Genomic DNA, 19,981 nt, shown 5'->3' with positions numbered 1-19,981 from the left:
CAGAGTCACCACAAAGTAGTGGAAATAGATTTATGTACGGACTCCATAGCCCTGGTAAAAAGTCAAAGAGCATGTTTTGTAGTAGCAACATGTATAGGACTCCAATAGTTTAAGAACATGCCCTGGAAGGTACTGTTCCATTTTCTTTTACTTTTTTTTTTTAACAAATATTCCAGTCCTCTTGTCATCTTATAGTGCCCAAGAGAATGGCCTGTAAGACCACAATGGTGTATCAAATATTTTGCAGAGTCAAAAACATTTTAGTTGTTGCCCTTCTATGTATATTACCTGTGCAGTAAGCTGTCCTTCCACTACAGCTACTTGTTGGTATGGAGAATTAGGTTGACCTAAGCACTGCATTGGTAACATCTGTGCCAAGGGCATCTGGGGGAAAAAAATACAAAAGTAATTTCAGTAGCTCTTAAGTCACCTGATTTTATAGAAAAATGAATAAAAAAATAAAACTAGGAAGCAGTATCAAGTAATCGGGTATCATGTTGTATATTTATGGTCAAAGCCATCAATGTACAAAAGCTATAATTTTTACAGGTAAACACTTTGATTACATTATTTAATGCACTGCTCCAACCCACCTCATGTTACCGGTTGTTAAAAGTTATAGGCAGCCATATCAATAGTTAGGAGCGTGAGGGGCTAGGCCTGACATTCTACTCTTTAACTCTTTTTTCAGCCGTTTTCAACCATTTTCAACCGGTGTTCCTCCAGAGGCTGCTAGGGGTTCCTCATAGTGGCTGATCAAAGCCTTTATTGATGTTTGCACTATTTTTTACCTGCCTGGTTTGGATTCCAAAGTTCAGGTTCTCCTTAGGGGTTAGTTATTTGTACCTTAAATATTGAAATTCAGAATTCCTACCATCATATGCTGCCCAGTATGTTAAAATTATGGTATCTTTCAGATTTAGCTTTATTTTCCATTTCATAATTACTTTACATTTGCAGATATAAATTAGTATTAGGTAAGAGAGTGTTCACTGAGCTTCGTAATGAGCATTATATTTATCACCAGATGGGACACACGATTTGCATTATTAACAAAGAATGCCTGTGTAGATTCATTTCTGGACAAACACAAAAAACAAAGCAGCAGTGAGCTGAAAGAGTGTAATCAATGGTTGCAGACAACAAGAGCATTAGCACCCAGTAAAACAATGACAGTTGCTTCAGGTAATTAATATCGTTTTAAAGCACTGCACACACTTCAATTAACAAAAGATATAGGATTTGTCTATTTGAATTCACTCTTACTGAGGTTCTTGAAATGTCACAGCAATGAGCAAAACAATTTATTTCAGCAATGCGAATTGCTGCATAATAAAACTCTTTGTCTTTACCCATATGCTATCTGCTCCAATTGATGGGCATGTTTATTTTCCTTTTTTAAAGCAAGTGCCTTACACTTGAAAAATAAAACTGCCCACACATAGGCAAAAATAAATCAACCTGCTTAGAAAAACAGACCCACTGCTTTTTAAAAATTGAGGCTAAGCTCTTTTGAAGACAAACACTGATCATTTTCATTAGAACTTCTCTACAAACAATTTGATTTCTCCTGTGTGCTCAGTTCTGTTTATAACTGTGCTCTAACTTCTTTTCATAACCATAAACTTAACCATAAAACGTATATCAACCATTGGTAATTAAAGTAGATGGTTACTGATTGTTACTGTAGAAAGGGACAGGCGATGTCCTTTCTGCAATAACTACATGCCTAATTACCACCCAACTGTCAAAATATTTGCTAATATGGGTTTGTGCATATAGCATTCTCTGTCTCGTACATACAGAATTGACACGGACCAAGAGCCCATGAAAGTGAAGCAAAAGATTTGCATTATATAGTTTGCAAGATATATAAAGTGCAAAAAGTATTTGCAAATGTTTTAAACTATTCACACAGGTATATGTACACAGTGCCTAGAAAGTCTGAGGAGATTTAACCTACAGAGTGTTTTAAAGAGCAGAATCTATGCTTCCATGACAAACAGATCATAAAACAATCCATAAACCAAATTAGTAAGTGAGGGAACAGGAGAAGTCTACATGTCAACCTAGACCTGAATCTGTAAAGTCATATCGGCTGCTCAGTGCTACACACAAAGAATTTAGTTGGAAAGTTTCTATTTAAGTCAGGTGGAAAGTTTCTATTTATGTCAGGTGGAATGTTTCTATTTAGGTATATAACTGAGGTCACTGCAAACTCTATGGTAGGTGTACCTGATTAGCATCCCCTCTGGGTTTTTAAACCGAAAGACCACTCTAGTGTTTCTAATACTGAATTGATACCAAAATTGAACTCTGCTAAACCCTAACCTCCAACCTACTCAAATAAAACAGCAAATGATAACAACTCTGAAAAGTTCTTTATTTAAAGTTTAAATCACAATAATTCAGGCTATAAAAGTGTAAGCTCTCCCGGTAACATTACCGATTTGAACTTTGAACATTTCAGATGGGAATTTTTATAATCAGATGTTGAATGAACCTAGCCAGGAAACAGAGAGGTACCTCAGAGGTGACCGTTTTTCTGTTCCTATGTGTTAGACAAGTGAAAGAAAAGTGAAGTATTAAAAGCAACAAAGGATCTGGTTACCACAGCATCATCTTTCTTAAGAAATATTGAAAGTCACATAGCACTGGTTACTGGATCATCTGACTTTCCCATTGTTGGCCTCCATTTATCTGTGATTTAAAATAGACAATTCCTTATTTAGAAGGCACTCACCGCCTGTGTCTGCTGATAGTGTCCTATGACTTGTTGTGGTGGATAAAACTGGCCCATATGACTGCTTTCTGTTTGTGGCATGGCAGGGACTTGCTGGGCACTTATCGCTTCGTGGGAAGCTGCATAAATGGCACTGTGCTGACTTGAAGTGTCTGACAGTGTGACAGAACCTGTTGCTGCATCAGACATGCTATCAACTGCAACAAAGAAAAATAAGAATAAACTGGAAGAACTCTTAATTTAAATTGACAGTAGAATACAATGTTTTGCTCATACAGAAGTAACCAAGTACATATATATTATTTTTCATTCTATAAATATTTATCATTTTTATTTATTTTTTAACTATCAAACACTAGCTTAAAAAATGTCTGTAAATGTAAAAAAGCATTACACTTAGCAATGAAAACACATGATTAGTAAAACTTTAAAGATTTTATTAGCTTATGCGCAGTGTACTAATTTTACAGAATAAAAATTATAGGTTCATTTTGCAGATTTATGGACATCAAGCAGCTGTGTGTCTTTGGATCTATGTTTGCAGGTATGACTTCAAATCTATGGGAGCAAATTAATAGGCTACTTTCCATTATGCTTCTTATTATGATAAAAAGAAAACTTGATAAACTGCTCACTGCCAAAGATAAAACCTTTTGGTCCCAAATGAGTTTATACTGGATAGTGCAGAATATTGGGGAAGGGGGTTTAGTGCTGTCCAGAACTACAAAGGAAAAATATTTGAGGATGCTTACTTCAAACGATTGCATAATAAAAAGTTGAGACCCAACAGTGGGGTGCCACTTGCTCATTCACCCCACTCTGCTCCCTATAGAACGGTGCTGTGTGTGCAACACTAGTTCGTTCATCCGTCACTGGAAATGATCAGGAAAGATAGTTTCAAGCGACAATCATGTGATGTCCATTGGATATCGTCTGTACAGGGCTTAGGTACAAGCCAAGAAGAGCAATATACTAAAGGGTTTGGAAATGGTCAAGAAACAAAAACCATACAGATTGAATGCACACAAACACCTGAAAAGAAAATCCCTATTTATATTTATGTCATCTGCACATGACTGAATAATCCAAATGAATATTCATTTGAATATATTCAATGAATATTCACACAATTTTGAACTTTCTTGAATCCTTAAATGAAACCCATTATTTTGTTGTCTAATTTGTGCAAGCTTACGTATTTACTATAGTAAGACTGGGTGTTAAAGGATATTCTGGCAAAAAGCCCAAGTTTGGTTAGTAACCGCCCTGCACTTTTACTAACACCTACTGGAAATATCAAGTATATGGTTGTAAATTAGATTCCAGATAAGAATGACTCAAAATTGGGAGAAAGACAGGAAAACCTAAACCTAATAATTACATTATTAGAGAAAAGGAGTCTCAAATATTTCCTGGGTAAAAGGTGACATGCATCCCCCTCCTATTGTGTGTAAATTCCCCCACCTACTAGATTGTAAACTCTTCAGGGCAGCGTCCTCTCCTCCTGTATCACTGTCTGTTTTAGTCTGTTTGCAACCCCTATTTAATATACAGCGCTGCGTAATATGTTGGCGCTATATAAATCCTGTTTATTAATAATAATAATGTTCCCTGGAATATGACATTTGCCGCTTTATCAATGTCCTAAATTCATGCAAACAATGCTGCGTGCCTGCTCCTAAGTTACCATAACTATCAAACATAGAACCTTGTGTTTTTCATTGCTCCAGAGATTTATGTGATACTGTCATTCAGACTCTGGAGAAATACAGCCTCAATTAACTAACCTACAAAGAGTGTACCATTGTCCACAATATTCCTGTTTAGGCATATGACGTACTATTAGCGATTCACTTTGTAAATTATAGGCATTAAAGCAACAATAGTTTACCTTAGTGAATTAAATCTAGCATGTGCTATCAGCATTTAAAAAGGCAGCTGGCTGACTTCATGCAATCTCTCACCTCCAATTCCCATCAACTAAAGTGATTGAGTGTAAAAGTGAGAAAAAACATGGAGGCTGTCGTTGCCCACATCTCTTTTAAACAAAATGAGCCTGTCATGCTACTATGTTTCAATACTTTGCGTCTGCTTCCTGATCTGCATACGTGTGTGGATCACAAAATGTTTTGAAGTAATTAGGACAACATAATGGGTCAGGTACTTTGTGTTTTCAGAAAGAAATCAGTAATAGCAGCCTGTATTTCTTCTCACAGCAGGTTTATTTGAAATGCATCTATTCAGGCTAGCTCCAAACAGTGTCAATGTGTATCAATATTTTGTTATGAACCAAATAAGTAGTTGAAAATTGGGGTTAGGTAAGATTTGTTTAAAAAAAGTGGTCACAATAAAAAGCGGCTTTGAATCAATAAAATGTCAAGCAGCAATGAGCCTTAATTCCCTGGGCTTTATAAAATACGGATTGTTTTAAATTAAGCCGATTCCTTTAAAAAGAAGGTAGGTAAAAGTGTTGTAGAGAAAAGTCCATCATTATCTAATATTACTTAACAGAAATATTAAAGTTAAAACCTAGGGATTTTTTTAACCACATGTTTTACAGCTTTATTAAGGAGCCAAGTGCCTCACTTATAAATTGTCAACTATATTACAGGTTGGAAAATTAGGCAGCTCAATTATATATTTTAAAGTCTAAAAATAAACCTTTAGTTCATTCGCTGAACAGGCAAACAGTGCTTCCATACATCTGGACACCACAAGGGGCTTACATGAAGCTTTTGCTCCTTGGAAATCTACACAGTCCTGTCCCATGAGACAAAGCACATTTGCAAATTTCAACTTTTAAGTACAACTGAAGCTCAGCCATACTTCATCACATCAGCCTATACAATTGTCCTTGATACATCCAGGTCCTGCAAGAACTCCCTACTAAAAACCCAACTTTAAATCTACCCTTTTTTATGGTGACTGTGATACATACAAAGGTATGAAGGAAATGCTTGTCTGCTTAGTAATGTGTCAGGGTACATTGGACATCCTTCAGCACATTCTTACATTACCGGAGGGTGTTTAATGTTAGGGTACCCCAAGAAAAGGGCTGTAGGGGTAGTTTAACAATCATAATTTTTTCATCCCTTGTTTATGTCATGAAAAACCTAAATTGTATTGCTTTTTTGCCATTTCATACACTTGAAATAAAACACAGATATGAAATGAGTATTTATTGATGGACTAATACCTGTGATAGAAGAGCATTGTTGATACTGTTGCTGTTGGAGTTGCTGGCGAACATGTTGATCCACTTCTGTCTCCTCACTCTCATTAATGCCTGGCTGTGTGAAGCTAGCGGTAACAGAAGTACCAGATTGCAGAGAGGGGGCCCCAGAAGATCTGCCCTGTGAATCGCGGCGATCTTCTAACTGTCCCGACAGCAACTTCCTTTCTCTTGTCTTCTTTATTAGGCACACTCGATCACGTATTGATTTTGCTACAGCTTTACTGTCACTTTCATTAAAAAATCCAGATTTCACCTGAAAATGCAAAGATTATGGAATACTTTATTGGGATTTTTAACTGGGAGGAGATACTTTTTCGCAAAAAAAAAAAAAATCTTTATTTTTACTTTAGTCCTAAAATTTACACAACTTTGCCCCCCAGCACGGTCCAGTTTGACAGGATGGGGACCAGAATTTTATTTTATAGCTACATAATACTAACAGGTACTGTTCCTCCCCCAGCCCCTGACTGAACAGTGATGAAGAAGCAGCAGACTAGTGAGCTAATCTTTATACCTGCCCCCTCTATTTAGATGTCCTTTGTTAAAACCTGAGCTGGTAAGCTTTTCGGGCTGCACAGAAGGCTTTTATCAAATTAAATGTAGGTGCCTTTTAGAATCTAAAGCTTCAGAGGGTAGTGCAGGGTAAGGCTTTTTGCCTGGCAAGTTCCCCTTATACCTGTATTGTTTATGCTCCCTATAGGGAGGGGTTCGTATTAATTTATTCTTATGATTACAAAAAAAAGGCACAATTACAAAGTAATGCTAACTGCATTCAAAACATCTCACCATTTCAAAAGCCACTTCTTCGGGATTGTCTATGTCCAAGTTAAAGCTAAATTCTATAGCTTCATTGTCTTTATGTTTCCCTTTGAGCTTTTTGGGATCTTCCACCCAGAGTCTCAAAGCTAAAGAAGAGTTTATGCCATCATCTTCCTCTGCCAGTTCCACTCGCAGCCCAGTGTCTTCAGCAAAGAAGGCATGGTTTAAAAGTTCCTTGATAGACAACCTAGACCAAGAGAAGCACAAAAGCAAATGTCTCACTTAAATGAATATATATAGTACAGGATATTTAAAGAAAGAAAAATGAATATTAAGAGCACATTGGTAAGAAAAAAAAGAAACTGTAAGAATGCTTGTAAATTACTATATGAGAAAGGTGACTCAGCTTTACAGATCATTCCAATTAAAAAGCAAATCCTCAGAAAAACAAAAGTTGTTAGGCTAAAGTTGGCCTAACCAACATCACATTAGATCTTACAATACCATCCTTCAGATAAGCCCAGCACTTAAAATCAATGACAGGAGATTAGGCGTGATTACAGTGAGACGTGATACCTGCAAGCATTGTACACGTTTAGCATGGTGAACTTTAGATGAGAAAATATATCCTATGTTACACACCTTTGAATAATATACATTTTAACTACTTTGAACGGTATATAAATAAATGTGTCCGTTTTTCTAAGGCATAAATTTATCATCAATCATGCTACCAGATAACTGTTGACAAGAATTAACATTTTTATAGGTCATTTGTCTTACCTTTCTATTTTATTCTGTCGAATGCAGCTTTCTATGATTTCCTTTACCTCAGGATCTGTCACTTTGTTGAAACTGGCAGGTTTAATTCCCTATAGGTTCAAAGAAACAATTAGGAAGTCTTAACAGGAAATTTTCAAGCATTAATAAAAAGTTTTCCCAAAGGGCCAAACTGTACAGATAATGGTTTTAGGCAGGCAACAGTTTTTCCCCACCCTTTTAATGACTGCACTACACCCAAATATTCACTTCCCAGCCTTTCATAAAGGAAAACTAGGCCATGCTAAACCTCATCAATCATAAACCAACCTAAATCCCATCAAAATATTACTATAGGACCTGGTATCAAGCCTCATAAACAGTGAACATTTTGTGCATTTCCTCTGTAGCTGTTGAGTGGAAGTATGCAACAAAAGAGGCAATTTCCCTGGATTCTTGTGAGGGAGCGGTCATCCTGAGAATAGGTATGAGAACCTCTGTTCCAAGAGGTAAAATAAATAACAGAATACAGAGAAAGAACTTTGACTGCCCAGGACTTGAGGTCTAAACCCATTGTATTGGCTGAAAATGCTCAAAATGAAAGCAATACATGTTGTATAGATCACCATACCTGGGTATTAAAGATTAAAAAAAAAAAAAAAAGATAACAGACTGATGATCCAGGAAACATACAATTGCTTCATGGAATCAGGAAGGAATTGTTTTCCCCTGTTGGAGCAAAATGTACCAGGGGTTTTGTTTTTTTGCCTTCCTCTGGATCAACTATGCCCATAGTGATTTATATCTGAGATAGGTTTATTTCCCTAGTGGTTGGACTTGATGGACATGTCCGTTTTCAACATGACTTACTATATGTAAGTATAAATAGCATAAGCCATTCTGTCATGTTAACAAATACATTTTTAAAAAAATATATAAATTTAGAATATCACATTTTCGAAACCATTACCATTTTTTTATGTGTCCTAAACTGATCATGATTCCAAACTACAAGTTCCAAAGAAAGATGTGCCAGTAAAGCAGGAAGTATACAACTACCTCTTCTGCCACCTAACGGCACTGCACTGAAAATGAAACGATAGGGGAGGGAAATTGTAATGATGATCACCTACGCTCCAGAACTAAGCCCAAGTGTAACAAAGCAACATTGCTTGCAAATAGCAGACAGCAAGGACAGCTTATTTACTGAGTCATGCACCCTCTCTACCTCCCGTTACTGCTGAAGTCCTAACATGTGACCTCCCCCGTGTGACAGTACATAAGCCTATCACAAGGGAGGGAGCATGTGACCTCATCCCCAGCATAAGGACCAACACTGGAAGAGAAACCAGGTAGGATACAAGGAGCAGGGAGATGCAAATGTGTATAGGCTCTTGCAAACATTGCTACTAGATTGTATAAAATAATCATATTAATACTGAAAATATTGATTCATATAAATAATGAGCAAAATAAATACAATATGGGCAAGAGAATTATAGTAACTAAGAAGTGGTAACAGGATATAACCAAATTGCTAGGTTTAAACATTTTATAAAGCCCTGGTGTTCTTTACCTTGCCATACAAAACAAGCCTGATAAAGTTTAGAAAAAAGTTCTAATGAAACAAAGGTAAAAAAAACAAAACGGATTTTCTAAAAGGTACTTGACAGCAATGATGAAAAAAGTAATTCACATACAGGCTTACTCCTCAAATTAGGAGAAAATTGCACCAGGAGAGAAACAAAAGCAGACTACAATATAGATTTAAGGTAGAAGGCAAAACAATGTTAGAAAGCGGACGTACGCTGGTTACTTTGCGGTAGATCTGAGCGGCATTCTGGCATTCAGAGTATGGGTATTCTGAGGTAGCCATTTCCAGCATGCACATGCCAAATGCATAGACATCAACAGATTCGTCGTAATGCTCTTCGTACATTTCTGGGGCCATGAATTCTGGGGTTCCTGGAGAGAAATTATTACAGAATGCATCACCTTCACCTGCAAGCCCATTTTAAAACACACAGTGTAGGACTGTGATTTTAATAAAGCAATAGTTTGTAGGAAGAAAAAAGGAGGAACAACATCTGGTAAACATTTAAAGTACCCCCCATTTCTATGCACACAAAAGGCAAGCTTCCAGAACTCCCTTTCAGGGCTATAACATACCCATGGCATAGCCATAAAAAGTAATAAAGCATCAAGATTATCATCATTGCTAAAATGTATTTCCTGAAACAGGTCATTTTGAAACTAAACCTCCCTTGCACAGATCTGTATAAAAAGTCACAAGATATTTTCTATGCCTTTGCTGCTACAAAAGGGAAATTTTAATTTTTGTGCATTCTGTACAAACACCTGCAACTTTTGTCAAACAGTTTATTTTTCATGCTAGCTCTAGGAAGGTCATGTTGCACACACAGGTAACTGCTTTCAATTTACTATACCAGTAATAGCATAGGAATTTCTATGACATATGCCATATTTGCACAGGTTTCAGTGCTTCCTAGTTAATGACGACTTGATGAATATTTGCTTGCTATAAAGCTAGTAAAGAATATACAGTCTCAGATGGCAAAACTGCTTTTATTTTTTATGCAGGGCTGGAGAAATAAAGCTTAGAAGCACAGATTTGCAACACAATCATTTCTGGTATGCACGTAGAACAATGTGGAAAGGCAATTTAAAGAACAGAATAGCAGTATACACAGTGACCCCTGTAATAATACCCTAGCTAATGTCACATGATCACCAAGTCAGTCATTCTAAAGTAGATAGGACCTGGAATAAGTAGAATAAAGCAATTATTGTTGACCTGCTGTGCATAAAGAGAAACGTATTGCTTGGACATTAGTGGGTAAAACATATACTGCATTCAAAAACATCTTGTGTTTTTATTACCATCATGGCTCTAAATAATTTTAAAATGGTAAATCAAAACTGCAGTTGACTGTATGTTGCACCTTTAATGTCTGGATGTCCAATGTGTGGGCTTTTGTATTATCGTTCTCTTGGGATGCAGTACAAATAATATTGCAAAATCAGTTTTCACATGCTATATTCTGTACATTGCTTCAGTATGTCCCAAAGTGTTAGGGGCAAAATAACTTTTTTAAGCATCCATAAAGTTCACAATTTTAGTTAAACTAAATTATCAAGACATGTGTCCCATTTGCCTTCAATTTTTAACACAGGACAGCATGCTGACACCTTTGGTTAAGATGACTGAATTAGAAAAGAGAAAACAAAAATTTGGAGAGGATAAAGTTGTAGGGAATAAGTAGGAGAGGTAGGTGACAGTATATGTGCAACCGACTGCAGCAGCACATCTTAATCCTAATTGCAACTAAATGATTAAAAAAAAATGGAGATACCACGCATTTCACACCACAGCCTGCATTTTAGAAATAATCACAAAATGAAGGTTGCAATGTAAATAGGTGATTTTGAGCAGATAGAGCATTGCAAATGTCTGCATTACAAATTAAACTCAAAGTTAAGTAGTCGTCATTGCCCAGAGTTGTGCGTTTTCACTCACCATGGCAGGGAGTACATAAAACATCACCAAATTTACCTTTAGCACAAACACTTACCAATCACACTCTTCGCAAAGGATGTCCGCATTAGAGTAGCCAGACCAAGATCTCCAATCTTCACTGAGCCAGTGGGCCCAGTAATAAAAATATTGTCACATTTTAGATCACGATGGATAATAGGAGGGGTCCGCGTGTGTAGAAACTGAAGGCCTTTCAAGATCTGTCTACACCAGCTTCTTAGTACTTTGGGCTTCATTACCTTAAAACGTTTCAAGTAACTGCAACATAAAACAAATAGAAGAAAAATAAACACACACATGCATTAATACAGTAGCTTTGGTGGCCTTGAATTTGGCTTTAAACAGTAACAGTTTGCAAAAGCTTAAAATAATTGAAGGAAGCTAAACTGCATGCCAACATTGTTAAACATTCTAGATTTCTTGGTAACAAACCACAATTTGATCATTCTCTGTTAAAGCCATATTACATTTAGGTTTAAAGCTAAATACATTGCAGATGCATCAAAATAAAGGTTTGCAAAGTCCTGTCCGCTGAGGCATCATGTAATGTGGAAGCTTTGGTCTCTGTAAAGACACAGTGATCTCTTTGATGAAGAACAACCCTTTGCTGCATCAAAACCAAACCATTCTCCACGTCTAGGAAGCCGATTGCTATAGGTAAGAGTTTAGTCAGAGGTATTCCAACTGCAGAACTTAGGTCTGACGGAGAAAAAAAAGGTGTGTGAGCTCTGCAATGAGGCCACTGCTTCAATACATATAGTGAGGTTGCATTTACATGGAATGGAAAAAAGAACTGTAAAACATCTTTCTCCCAGCACACCTAAAAATATGATATATCGATCTCTGACAAACCATTGTACACCAGAAAAAAGTAACAAAAACAATTATGTAGTAAAATCACACTAGCTAGTGGCAAGATAGAAAATACAAAAACGGCCATGTTAAAAAAAAAAAAAGCTTTGTAAAAACAATGGTAATTTGGTTCTTTAAAATTTACCTAAACAACTCAACAAGAAACCATTTTATTTTCAAAAATATAACATGACCCAAGAATGGAAATTGCACACAAATACATTAGGCATTATTGGTAAAGATTACCAAAGGCAAAGGAGTCTCTACTGCACAATTTAACCTGTTAAGCCAAAACACATCAAGAGGAAGAGTTTGTTATGTGGCCCTTGAAACAATGATGTTTATTGTGGATTATAACACGCAGCTGCCATTCTTTGGATCATATTGAGCAAGCTTGGAGGACAGCCAGGAAGATCCTGCACCTGGGGTGGACAGGACAGAACACAAAAGCACCTTGAGCAAGATTTACTGTTGCATAGACACAATCACATTCACTAATAATGCTGTAAATAAACAAGTGTTTGCAGCTACAAAGTGTCTATGTGGAAACACAACAATGTAGCCCAAAGATGTGTAAGCAGAGAGACAGAGTGTAAATTAGTAGAAAGAAACCTGCCACTATTTATAAAAGGTAACGTTGCAATGAAAAGTTGTTTTGTAACTAAACGGCACAGAGAGGTAAAGTCACCAGTTTGGACACTCAACTATTTCAAGGCCTAATGATGGTGCTGCTCACTATTATTCATACTGTGGAATAAACAGATACTTGGGATATGCAGTTAAAAAACTAATATTTTTGTTACAGTTTTGCAGGAGGGAAGAAAAGCATGCACTCCTGTGGGAAGATAATCATCCTGAAGAGACATTAAAAAGCCAGAAAAAAAACGATTCAATGTTTTGGGTAGAACTGAAACATCAGGTGCAGAAATTCACATGAAGGAATAAAAAAAAAAAAATGTATGTGACTTTAAATCAGTATCCAAACTTCTAACTACTACTGAGATAAATTGTAAACTATATTGGTAATCTTTGAAAAGGATAGTGCCTGGCCCTCACTGCAATAACTAAAAAGTCATAAACCTGGAAATGTAGATCTGCATAATGGATGGACAGTTTCGCAACCACTGGTATTGACATCTGCCAGAAAATCAACAACCAGAAATATTATTTACAATGCTTATTGAAGCAAAGCTCAAGGAAGAGTTACCAACATCTCACTCTTAAAATGGCTTACAATGTAAGAAGTGTTAATCAGCATGTATGCAGAAAATCTAGGCAATCCACATATGCGCCTTCAGCTTCTTCTCCTTCGACATATACATGTATCAATGTTGATATATGGGAGAGTCTAAAGCTGCGTACACACTTCCAATTTTTGTCGTTGGAAAGGATCTTTCACGATCCTTTCCAACGACAAGGGAGTGCACGATGCATGAACGGTGCTGTACATACAGCACCGTTCATGCTCTATGGAGAGGGGAGGGGGAGAGCGACGGAGCGGCACCCTGCTGCGCGCTCTCCCCTTCCCTTTCATTAGGATCGGCTGTCGTCCATCGTCCGTGGATCCGGCAGGTCGGTCGTCCGGACGATGGACGACACCGACTGTACACACGGCAGATTTTCGCCCGATAATTGGCCGATGTCGATTATCGGGCGATAAAAATCTGACGTGTGTACGTAGCTTTACTGTTCAAGGCGTTTTTCTTTTTTTTGCAAAACGACTACAAAAAATGAAGGGTCATTTCTTATGCTATTAATCATATCATTACACAGTATTTATATAGCGCCATCATATTACGCAGCGCTGCACAAAGTCCATAGTCGTGTCACTAACTGTCCCTCCAAGGGGCTCACAATCTAATGTCCCTACTATAGTCATATGTCATTAATGTAGTCCAAGGTCAATTTAGGGGGAAGCCAATTAACTTAACTGCACATTTTTGGAATGTGGGAGGAAACCGGAGTACCCTGGGGAAACCCACGCAGACACGGGGAGAACCTGCAAACTCCATGCAGATAGTGTCCTGGCTGGGATTCGAACCTGGGACCCAGTGCTGCAAAGGCCAGACTGCTAACCCCTGAGCCACCATTATGTGTACAAAAAGGAGACCATTCACCATAATCTTAATATCATCCTAATATCATCCTTGTGAGAAGACAGTCAGAATGTGACAAGTGTAGGCGCAGAATTTATAATTTGTTCCTTTGTGTGAAGCCGTGGATATATGTTACAGTACAATGGCCCTTGTAAAGCTACTCTCAAACTATAAAGCTTAGCTCCTCAAGTGATCATTCGAGGATGTAGAAAATACAAGAGCCACACAATGATCAAGGAGGCAAAGTATTAACAAGTATTCCTAGTTTAACTACATACCTGCTTACTGACGGCTTGAAACCTATTCTACTAACAGTTGTTACTTTCAATTTCCAAAGAATCTCAGTAAAACTGGAATTAGGTGGCCTTAAAACATTTGATCATTTTTGTAATCAAAACTGATGGATTCATAATTTCCTTCACAATTTTAGTTCCCACTTAATCTTATGTGTATGTAAAAACAGCTCATGCTGCTCCCTATAGACTGTTATAGCCTTATAACTCTTTCAACAAAAGCTTCCACGCCAAGGCAAAATAATGCCACTTAACAGCATCCCCCAAACGTAAAAGACCTGTGCAAAAAAAAGGCACTACTGGTACGAGTGTAAAGATAGTTACGTTTTTAATGTGCCAGATGTCATCAGTTCTGTCACCAGGACTATGCACTTCTTTCCCTTCAATGTGGACTCCCAGGAATCATAGAACCGCACAATGTTGGGATGTTGAAGCCCCTTTAACATTTCGGCCTCCTCCTTAAATCGTTGCTGCTCTGCTTTGGTTAGTTTTCTGTCCTGGAAAACAGAAATTAAAAATTCAGCAATTATTAAAGGATTTTACATAGATAAGAATTTAGCATTCTCACAAAACTACTGTTTTGACATGAAACAAAGCCAACAAACGGACAAATTTAAGTTTATAAAAATATTCAAAAGCATATTTAGTCTTTGTAACAAAGAAATCATGGTCTAAGCCTAAAGGAGAACTTCAAGTACATTATTAACAGGATTTATATAGCACCAACATATTATGCAGCGCTGTACATTAAATAGAAGTTGCAAATGACAAACTAATACAGACACAGGTGGAGGAGAGGACCCTGCCCCAAAGAGCTTTCAATCTAAGTTATTGATGTCTACCAAGCAGCTACACAAAATCATCCAACTGGAGGGACTGTGGAAGAAAACTTCACAAAACATTACCATTCTCTACTCAAGCACTCCTGGTGGAAAATGAGCAGCATGGTTAGAGGAGAGGTGTTGGTCCCCATCGACTGGCTTTAAGTTTTTGTCTTCCGCAAATGGCGTTTTAGTAAATAGTTGAGAATTGTTTAAAACTGTTTAGAAAACTCAATAGCTCAAAATGAAATTTTCATATCTCCTCCCTCCAAATGACTGAATACAGAGGGTAAAAGGGAAGTTTTGCTGTTAACTCTAAGTAATGCAAAGTGTCTGACAGACAGCAGTCATTACAGTCCCTATCACATATAAGGTTTTATTCACCTACAATTGAAAACCTAAACATGATAAGCATCCTAAATTATAGTATCAAAAAAAAAATTTAGGACACATTTATCAGACATTTCCTTAGGCCTAGCAGCTCTGGCTATTGGAGGTTAAATAGATTCATTAGTAAAAGTATATTAATGCTAATGGCCAATAAAGCAGCTTCTTATTATTGTGCTAATGAAGGAAGGTGACTGGTTTTAGAGCCACAATTGAATCTCAAACAAACAATCCCCTGGGCTAGCAATAAAAATAAAATTTGGAATTTGCACCCATCTGAGCTCCCATGAACCAGTGAACATTATCATAAAATCTTTCTGATCTACTGAATGAGGAAGCAGAGAATGGCCATAAAATGAGAAGCCGGGCTAATGAATAACCTTTATTACCGCAAGAGTCAGACAAATATTTTACCCCTGATGTATGAGATGAACATTCTTATTAAGCTATAATTTATTAATACAGGCCTTTGGGGAACTCGTATTTAGATGCTTTATTGAGCACTGCAGAGTGGCATTATTCTTGTGGAAATTTAATTAAAGCTAGGTAGTTCAGCTAAACATTTGACTCGAGTAATGCTGGAATATTACACAGTAAACACTGATTAGGGGGTCAACTAAAATTAAACAGCAGATTAACAAATAAGAAACGTATGCAAGTTTGGACAGTTATTTTCCAAAGTCCTGAAAATGTTTGCACATTTCTGCCACAAAAAAAAAAAGCTGGATTCACACCACAAGCATTGCACTAACAGCAATGCATTTGAATGAATAAAATAATCACTACAATTCGTTGTTTTAGCATATTAAAATCCTTTTTTAAGCACATTTCCAACACCTAACTTTCAACATCCTACCAAAGGTAGGAAATAAGGTAAAAAAAATGATTATCAGATTTCAGTCACCAGGACCCAAAATCCAGATGGGTACTAAGGTAAATATTGGCTACATGCCCATTGGTTTGTGGATGTCACAGAAGATGTGGGATTTTAGACTATGGTCCTCCATAGCATCATAGGAAGAGAGTTACTTTATTTTCCACAATTTTTAGTTTTTTTAATGGTGGCAGAGGACTAGCAAGAGAACAGAGCTTTCAATGTCTTGCTTCTTTTCTTTTCCCAACAGCGTACAAATGTATATCCACGTGTTCTTGCAAATTGCATCTAACAATTGTTGTCTGAACGGGTTCTATAGTGGAGTTTCAAAAAAAAAAAAAGATACATACACTTGCAAAGGTTATAAACAGTCATTCTTGGGACACATACGTGTGCTAGTAGGATACTTCTTGATCCTGGACTTCAGCTACCTCAAGAAAGGTAATTTGATGGCAATTTACTATCTATCAAGTAGACAATTTTCATTTCCTCACCTTATTTGATAAACCAGAAAAAGAATAACCTAATCAGAAACTACTGCTCTCTTGGCTGTGCAAATCACAAGACTTACCTTAACTAAATTATCTTTCTGTAAATATAAATATTCCAAAAAGATTTATCTGCACATCTGGATTTCCTATATAAAAAAGTATGTCGCTAGGTTACATTAGGCAGAATGTAAAATTTGGATTTGCTTTAGGATGTATTCTCAGCTTTACGTTGTGGCAAAATGCACCAAAACCCATATGGCAGTATGTGAAATTTTGCTGTTGCAATACTTTGTAATTTATTCTGCATGGCACATCAGTCTACATATACAGTAGGCATAACATACACCTGAGCTACAGAGCACCACAACACACAGAACACACCGGGTAAGGCAAGTGCATGTATGTACCCACATATGTAGATATGTAAAAAAAACACAGGAGGCTAAAACACTGACACATAAGCCTCAAAGCTGAGTCAGGGAGACACTTCAAAAATACATTCACCTTGATTGTAGGAGCTAGTTTGAGCTACAGAAGTATCTCAAATGTATGAATAAAAATCACGAACAGGGATTCAAGTTTGTTGCCATTCCGAACCTTTTACTTCTGAGTGACCCTTTAAATTTTCAGATTTTGGGGAACTTCTGAAAACATATACCTTATATTGCTGGTTAGTGGAATATTTGCACTCTTACAGCTAGCTAAAAAAAATCTTTGTGTCATGCAAGCAACTGTCAGTCACAAAACTATAAAGTCAAATGTGAATGTAAAGTCAATCTGCCAAAACTCAAGCAACACCTAACAACCTGTAGAGGAACCATAAGGTTCCATGGACCCCTAGTAGAGAATGATTGTGCTAGAGGAAGTGTCTCCTTAAGAGTGGTTCTTCTCCGTTTTGTGGTAAACCCGATTTACTTTTGCGGCATTTAAACATGCATACAGACTCTTTTCATTGGCATTCATCTTATTTGATTAGTGTGTACCCAAAAGGTTTATTTTACATTTTGATAGGCAAAATATGGTGCATATATAAGGAGACCTGCAAAAGGTGTGTAACTGGGTCAAGGGGCTTTACAAAGACATTATCACCTTGCTCCGCATAGGTAAAATAGAGAACTAGCATTTTTACAAAACATTCAGAATAAACCAAGAAAGGCTGAATTCCTTGTAATGCGTTGTAAATATCAGTATAGCAGCACAAGATGCATTTTCCTGTAATTTAAATTCAGAGCAATTAATAACTTCTGCAAAGCAACACAGCTTTTTGATGCCGGTGTTTGAGAATAGCAAACACACTTTCTGCCTTTAATAATGCTTACACACAAAACGAGAACCTCACGGAATTGAAAAATTCACAGGAATGAATTGCAGAAAACAAATATTAAATTATGTTGTATATAGGATCTGTAGTTCCTTTAATTTACTGTATGCAGCTTGTGCTCTCCTAATGAGAATGTACAGCTTCTTCTATGGCTTTGTAAGCCCCTGGATCTGCTGGGTTACTACTCCTCAACTTCACACATCCAGACAACTTGCCCACTCTTTTTAAGTGCACTCAAAATGAATGATGATTGTTGGTAGAATGCAACCTTCAAGTCATTCCTCAAATTGTCATGTGGTTTACATTTGGGCTCTGATCAGGCCACAGAAAAACATTCACCAATTTCTCCTTTGACAGTTTTGCTGTGTGTTTCCGGTCATTTTTATGTTTAATGTGAAACTTCCTCCCACCAAGAACTTTCTGGCAGAGGTCAGCAGGTTTTCATAAAGAATGAAAAATATCTATTGCCTATCCATTTTCTGTCCTTACAAGGGCCCTTTTCTTGCTGCAGGGAAACACTCCACAACATCTACCACAATTTATTGCAGGTACAGTGTTTTTTGGATGGGGAGCTGTATTGGCTTTCGGACCAATGTGCCCTTTGGTGTTGAGGCCAAACAGGTCAATTTTGGTCTCATCTGACCTTGACACTTTTCTATTTTAGAGGAGTCTTCTCTTTATCAACCTTCTATACATGTCACGTTTATAGAGAACACACAATATTGTTATCACATGCACAACATGATACCCATTTTTTTTTTTTAACACAAACCTTCTTGGTATCCTTTCTGACCAGTTTCCTCCTCACTTTTTAGTTTGGAGGACAGTCTGATCTGGAGAGGGTATCTATAATACCAAACACTTTCTACTTCTCAAAAATAGGCTTTACTGTGCCCCTAGGGATTAATAAAACTTTTTATATTTTTAGGTGTCCATCTTCTAACTTAAATTCGATCACAGAAAGCAATTATGTTGCTTTGTGTGCAGCAGAGTAGGTAGGTATACCTGACACGTGTGTGTGTACTTTTCAAGAATGGTCAGGTCATTTTTACATCACAGTGATAATTTTTATTCTTGAACTGTTTCTATTATAGACAGCATCTTTCATTTGGGTAAATTGCATTGAGTAAATACCAATGGGGGGGAATTTTGTTTTTCTGTGTATTTTCAGACTGCAAAACAATGAATATTTTCAAGGGTTGATACTTTTCTTTACCCATGTTACAAACGTATGTATGTAACATGGGACAGGCATATATTTTATATAGATAAGCAGGATCCATGTTTTTTGCACGCCTTTATAAAAGTCACCCTAATCATTGAAAATTATAAAGCACTTTGTATCTAGATAATAGCTTAAGAGATGCTAAAGAGGGACGGTAACTGCACTGAGCCACTAGGAGCTCCTTCTACAAGAGACTTCTGTTCTTATAATACTGCAGGGTGAACATTGGAGTACTAACCAATCAAATGATTGGAATATCATTCCTGGGTTCACCTACCTTCCCTTACATAAATGTATATGCATTCCCAAAGTGGCTATCTGTGTGCCCATAGTTTTTACTGTAGTGGTATGGCCACAGACACTTCTCACTGCCACTATACAAACGGGCCCTGTATTGTTACAGATAACATTTCCTAATAAAAGCACACAGACATTTAGGCGCTTGAACAAAAATAGGAGAAAAAACAGCTTGGGGCAATGCCTAACTTTGGCTACAGTGATGTTGCAAGGGCACTACAGTGTGAATTACAATTCTCCTTTTGTAATCAATGTTCATTGTTTCACACTGT

The 19,981-nt window shown here is 37.0% G+C and overlaps 1 protein-coding gene across 4 annotated transcripts in view; it reads right to left on the bottom strand.

The window, feature by feature from the left end:
• WNK3 (WNK lysine deficient protein kinase 3) overlaps positions 1 to 19,981 on the bottom strand; it is a 70,332-nt gene that overhangs the window by 27,542 nt on the left and 22,809 nt on the right. For all 4 annotated transcript variants that reach the window (XM_072430946.1, XM_072430942.1, XM_072430945.1 and 1 more), the window contains exons 3-10: positions 14,618 to 14,790; positions 11,090 to 11,310; positions 9,304 to 9,461; positions 7,521 to 7,609; positions 6,765 to 6,984; positions 5,940 to 6,231; positions 2,744 to 2,940; positions 289 to 384 (exon numbers count right to left, since the gene is read on the bottom strand). In XM_072430946.1, coding sequence (XP_072287047.1) covers positions 289 to 384; positions 2,744 to 2,940; positions 5,940 to 6,231; positions 6,765 to 6,984; positions 7,521 to 7,609; positions 9,304 to 9,461; positions 11,090 to 11,310; positions 14,618 to 14,790 — 1,446 coding nt within the window. The remainder of the gene's footprint in view (positions 1 to 288; positions 385 to 2,743; positions 2,941 to 5,939; positions 6,232 to 6,764; positions 6,985 to 7,520; positions 7,610 to 9,303; positions 9,462 to 11,089; positions 11,311 to 14,617; positions 14,791 to 19,981) is intronic.

This window comes from Pyxicephalus adspersus, chromosome Z (genome assembly GCF_032062135.1).
Source record: "Pyxicephalus adspersus chromosome Z, UCB_Pads_2.0, whole genome shotgun sequence".
Classification (NCBI taxonomy): Eukaryota; Metazoa; Chordata; class Amphibia; order Anura; family Pyxicephalidae; genus Pyxicephalus; species Pyxicephalus adspersus.
Note: the sequence above shows the minus strand (reverse complement) of the source record. Positions and strands in the feature narration are given on the sequence as shown.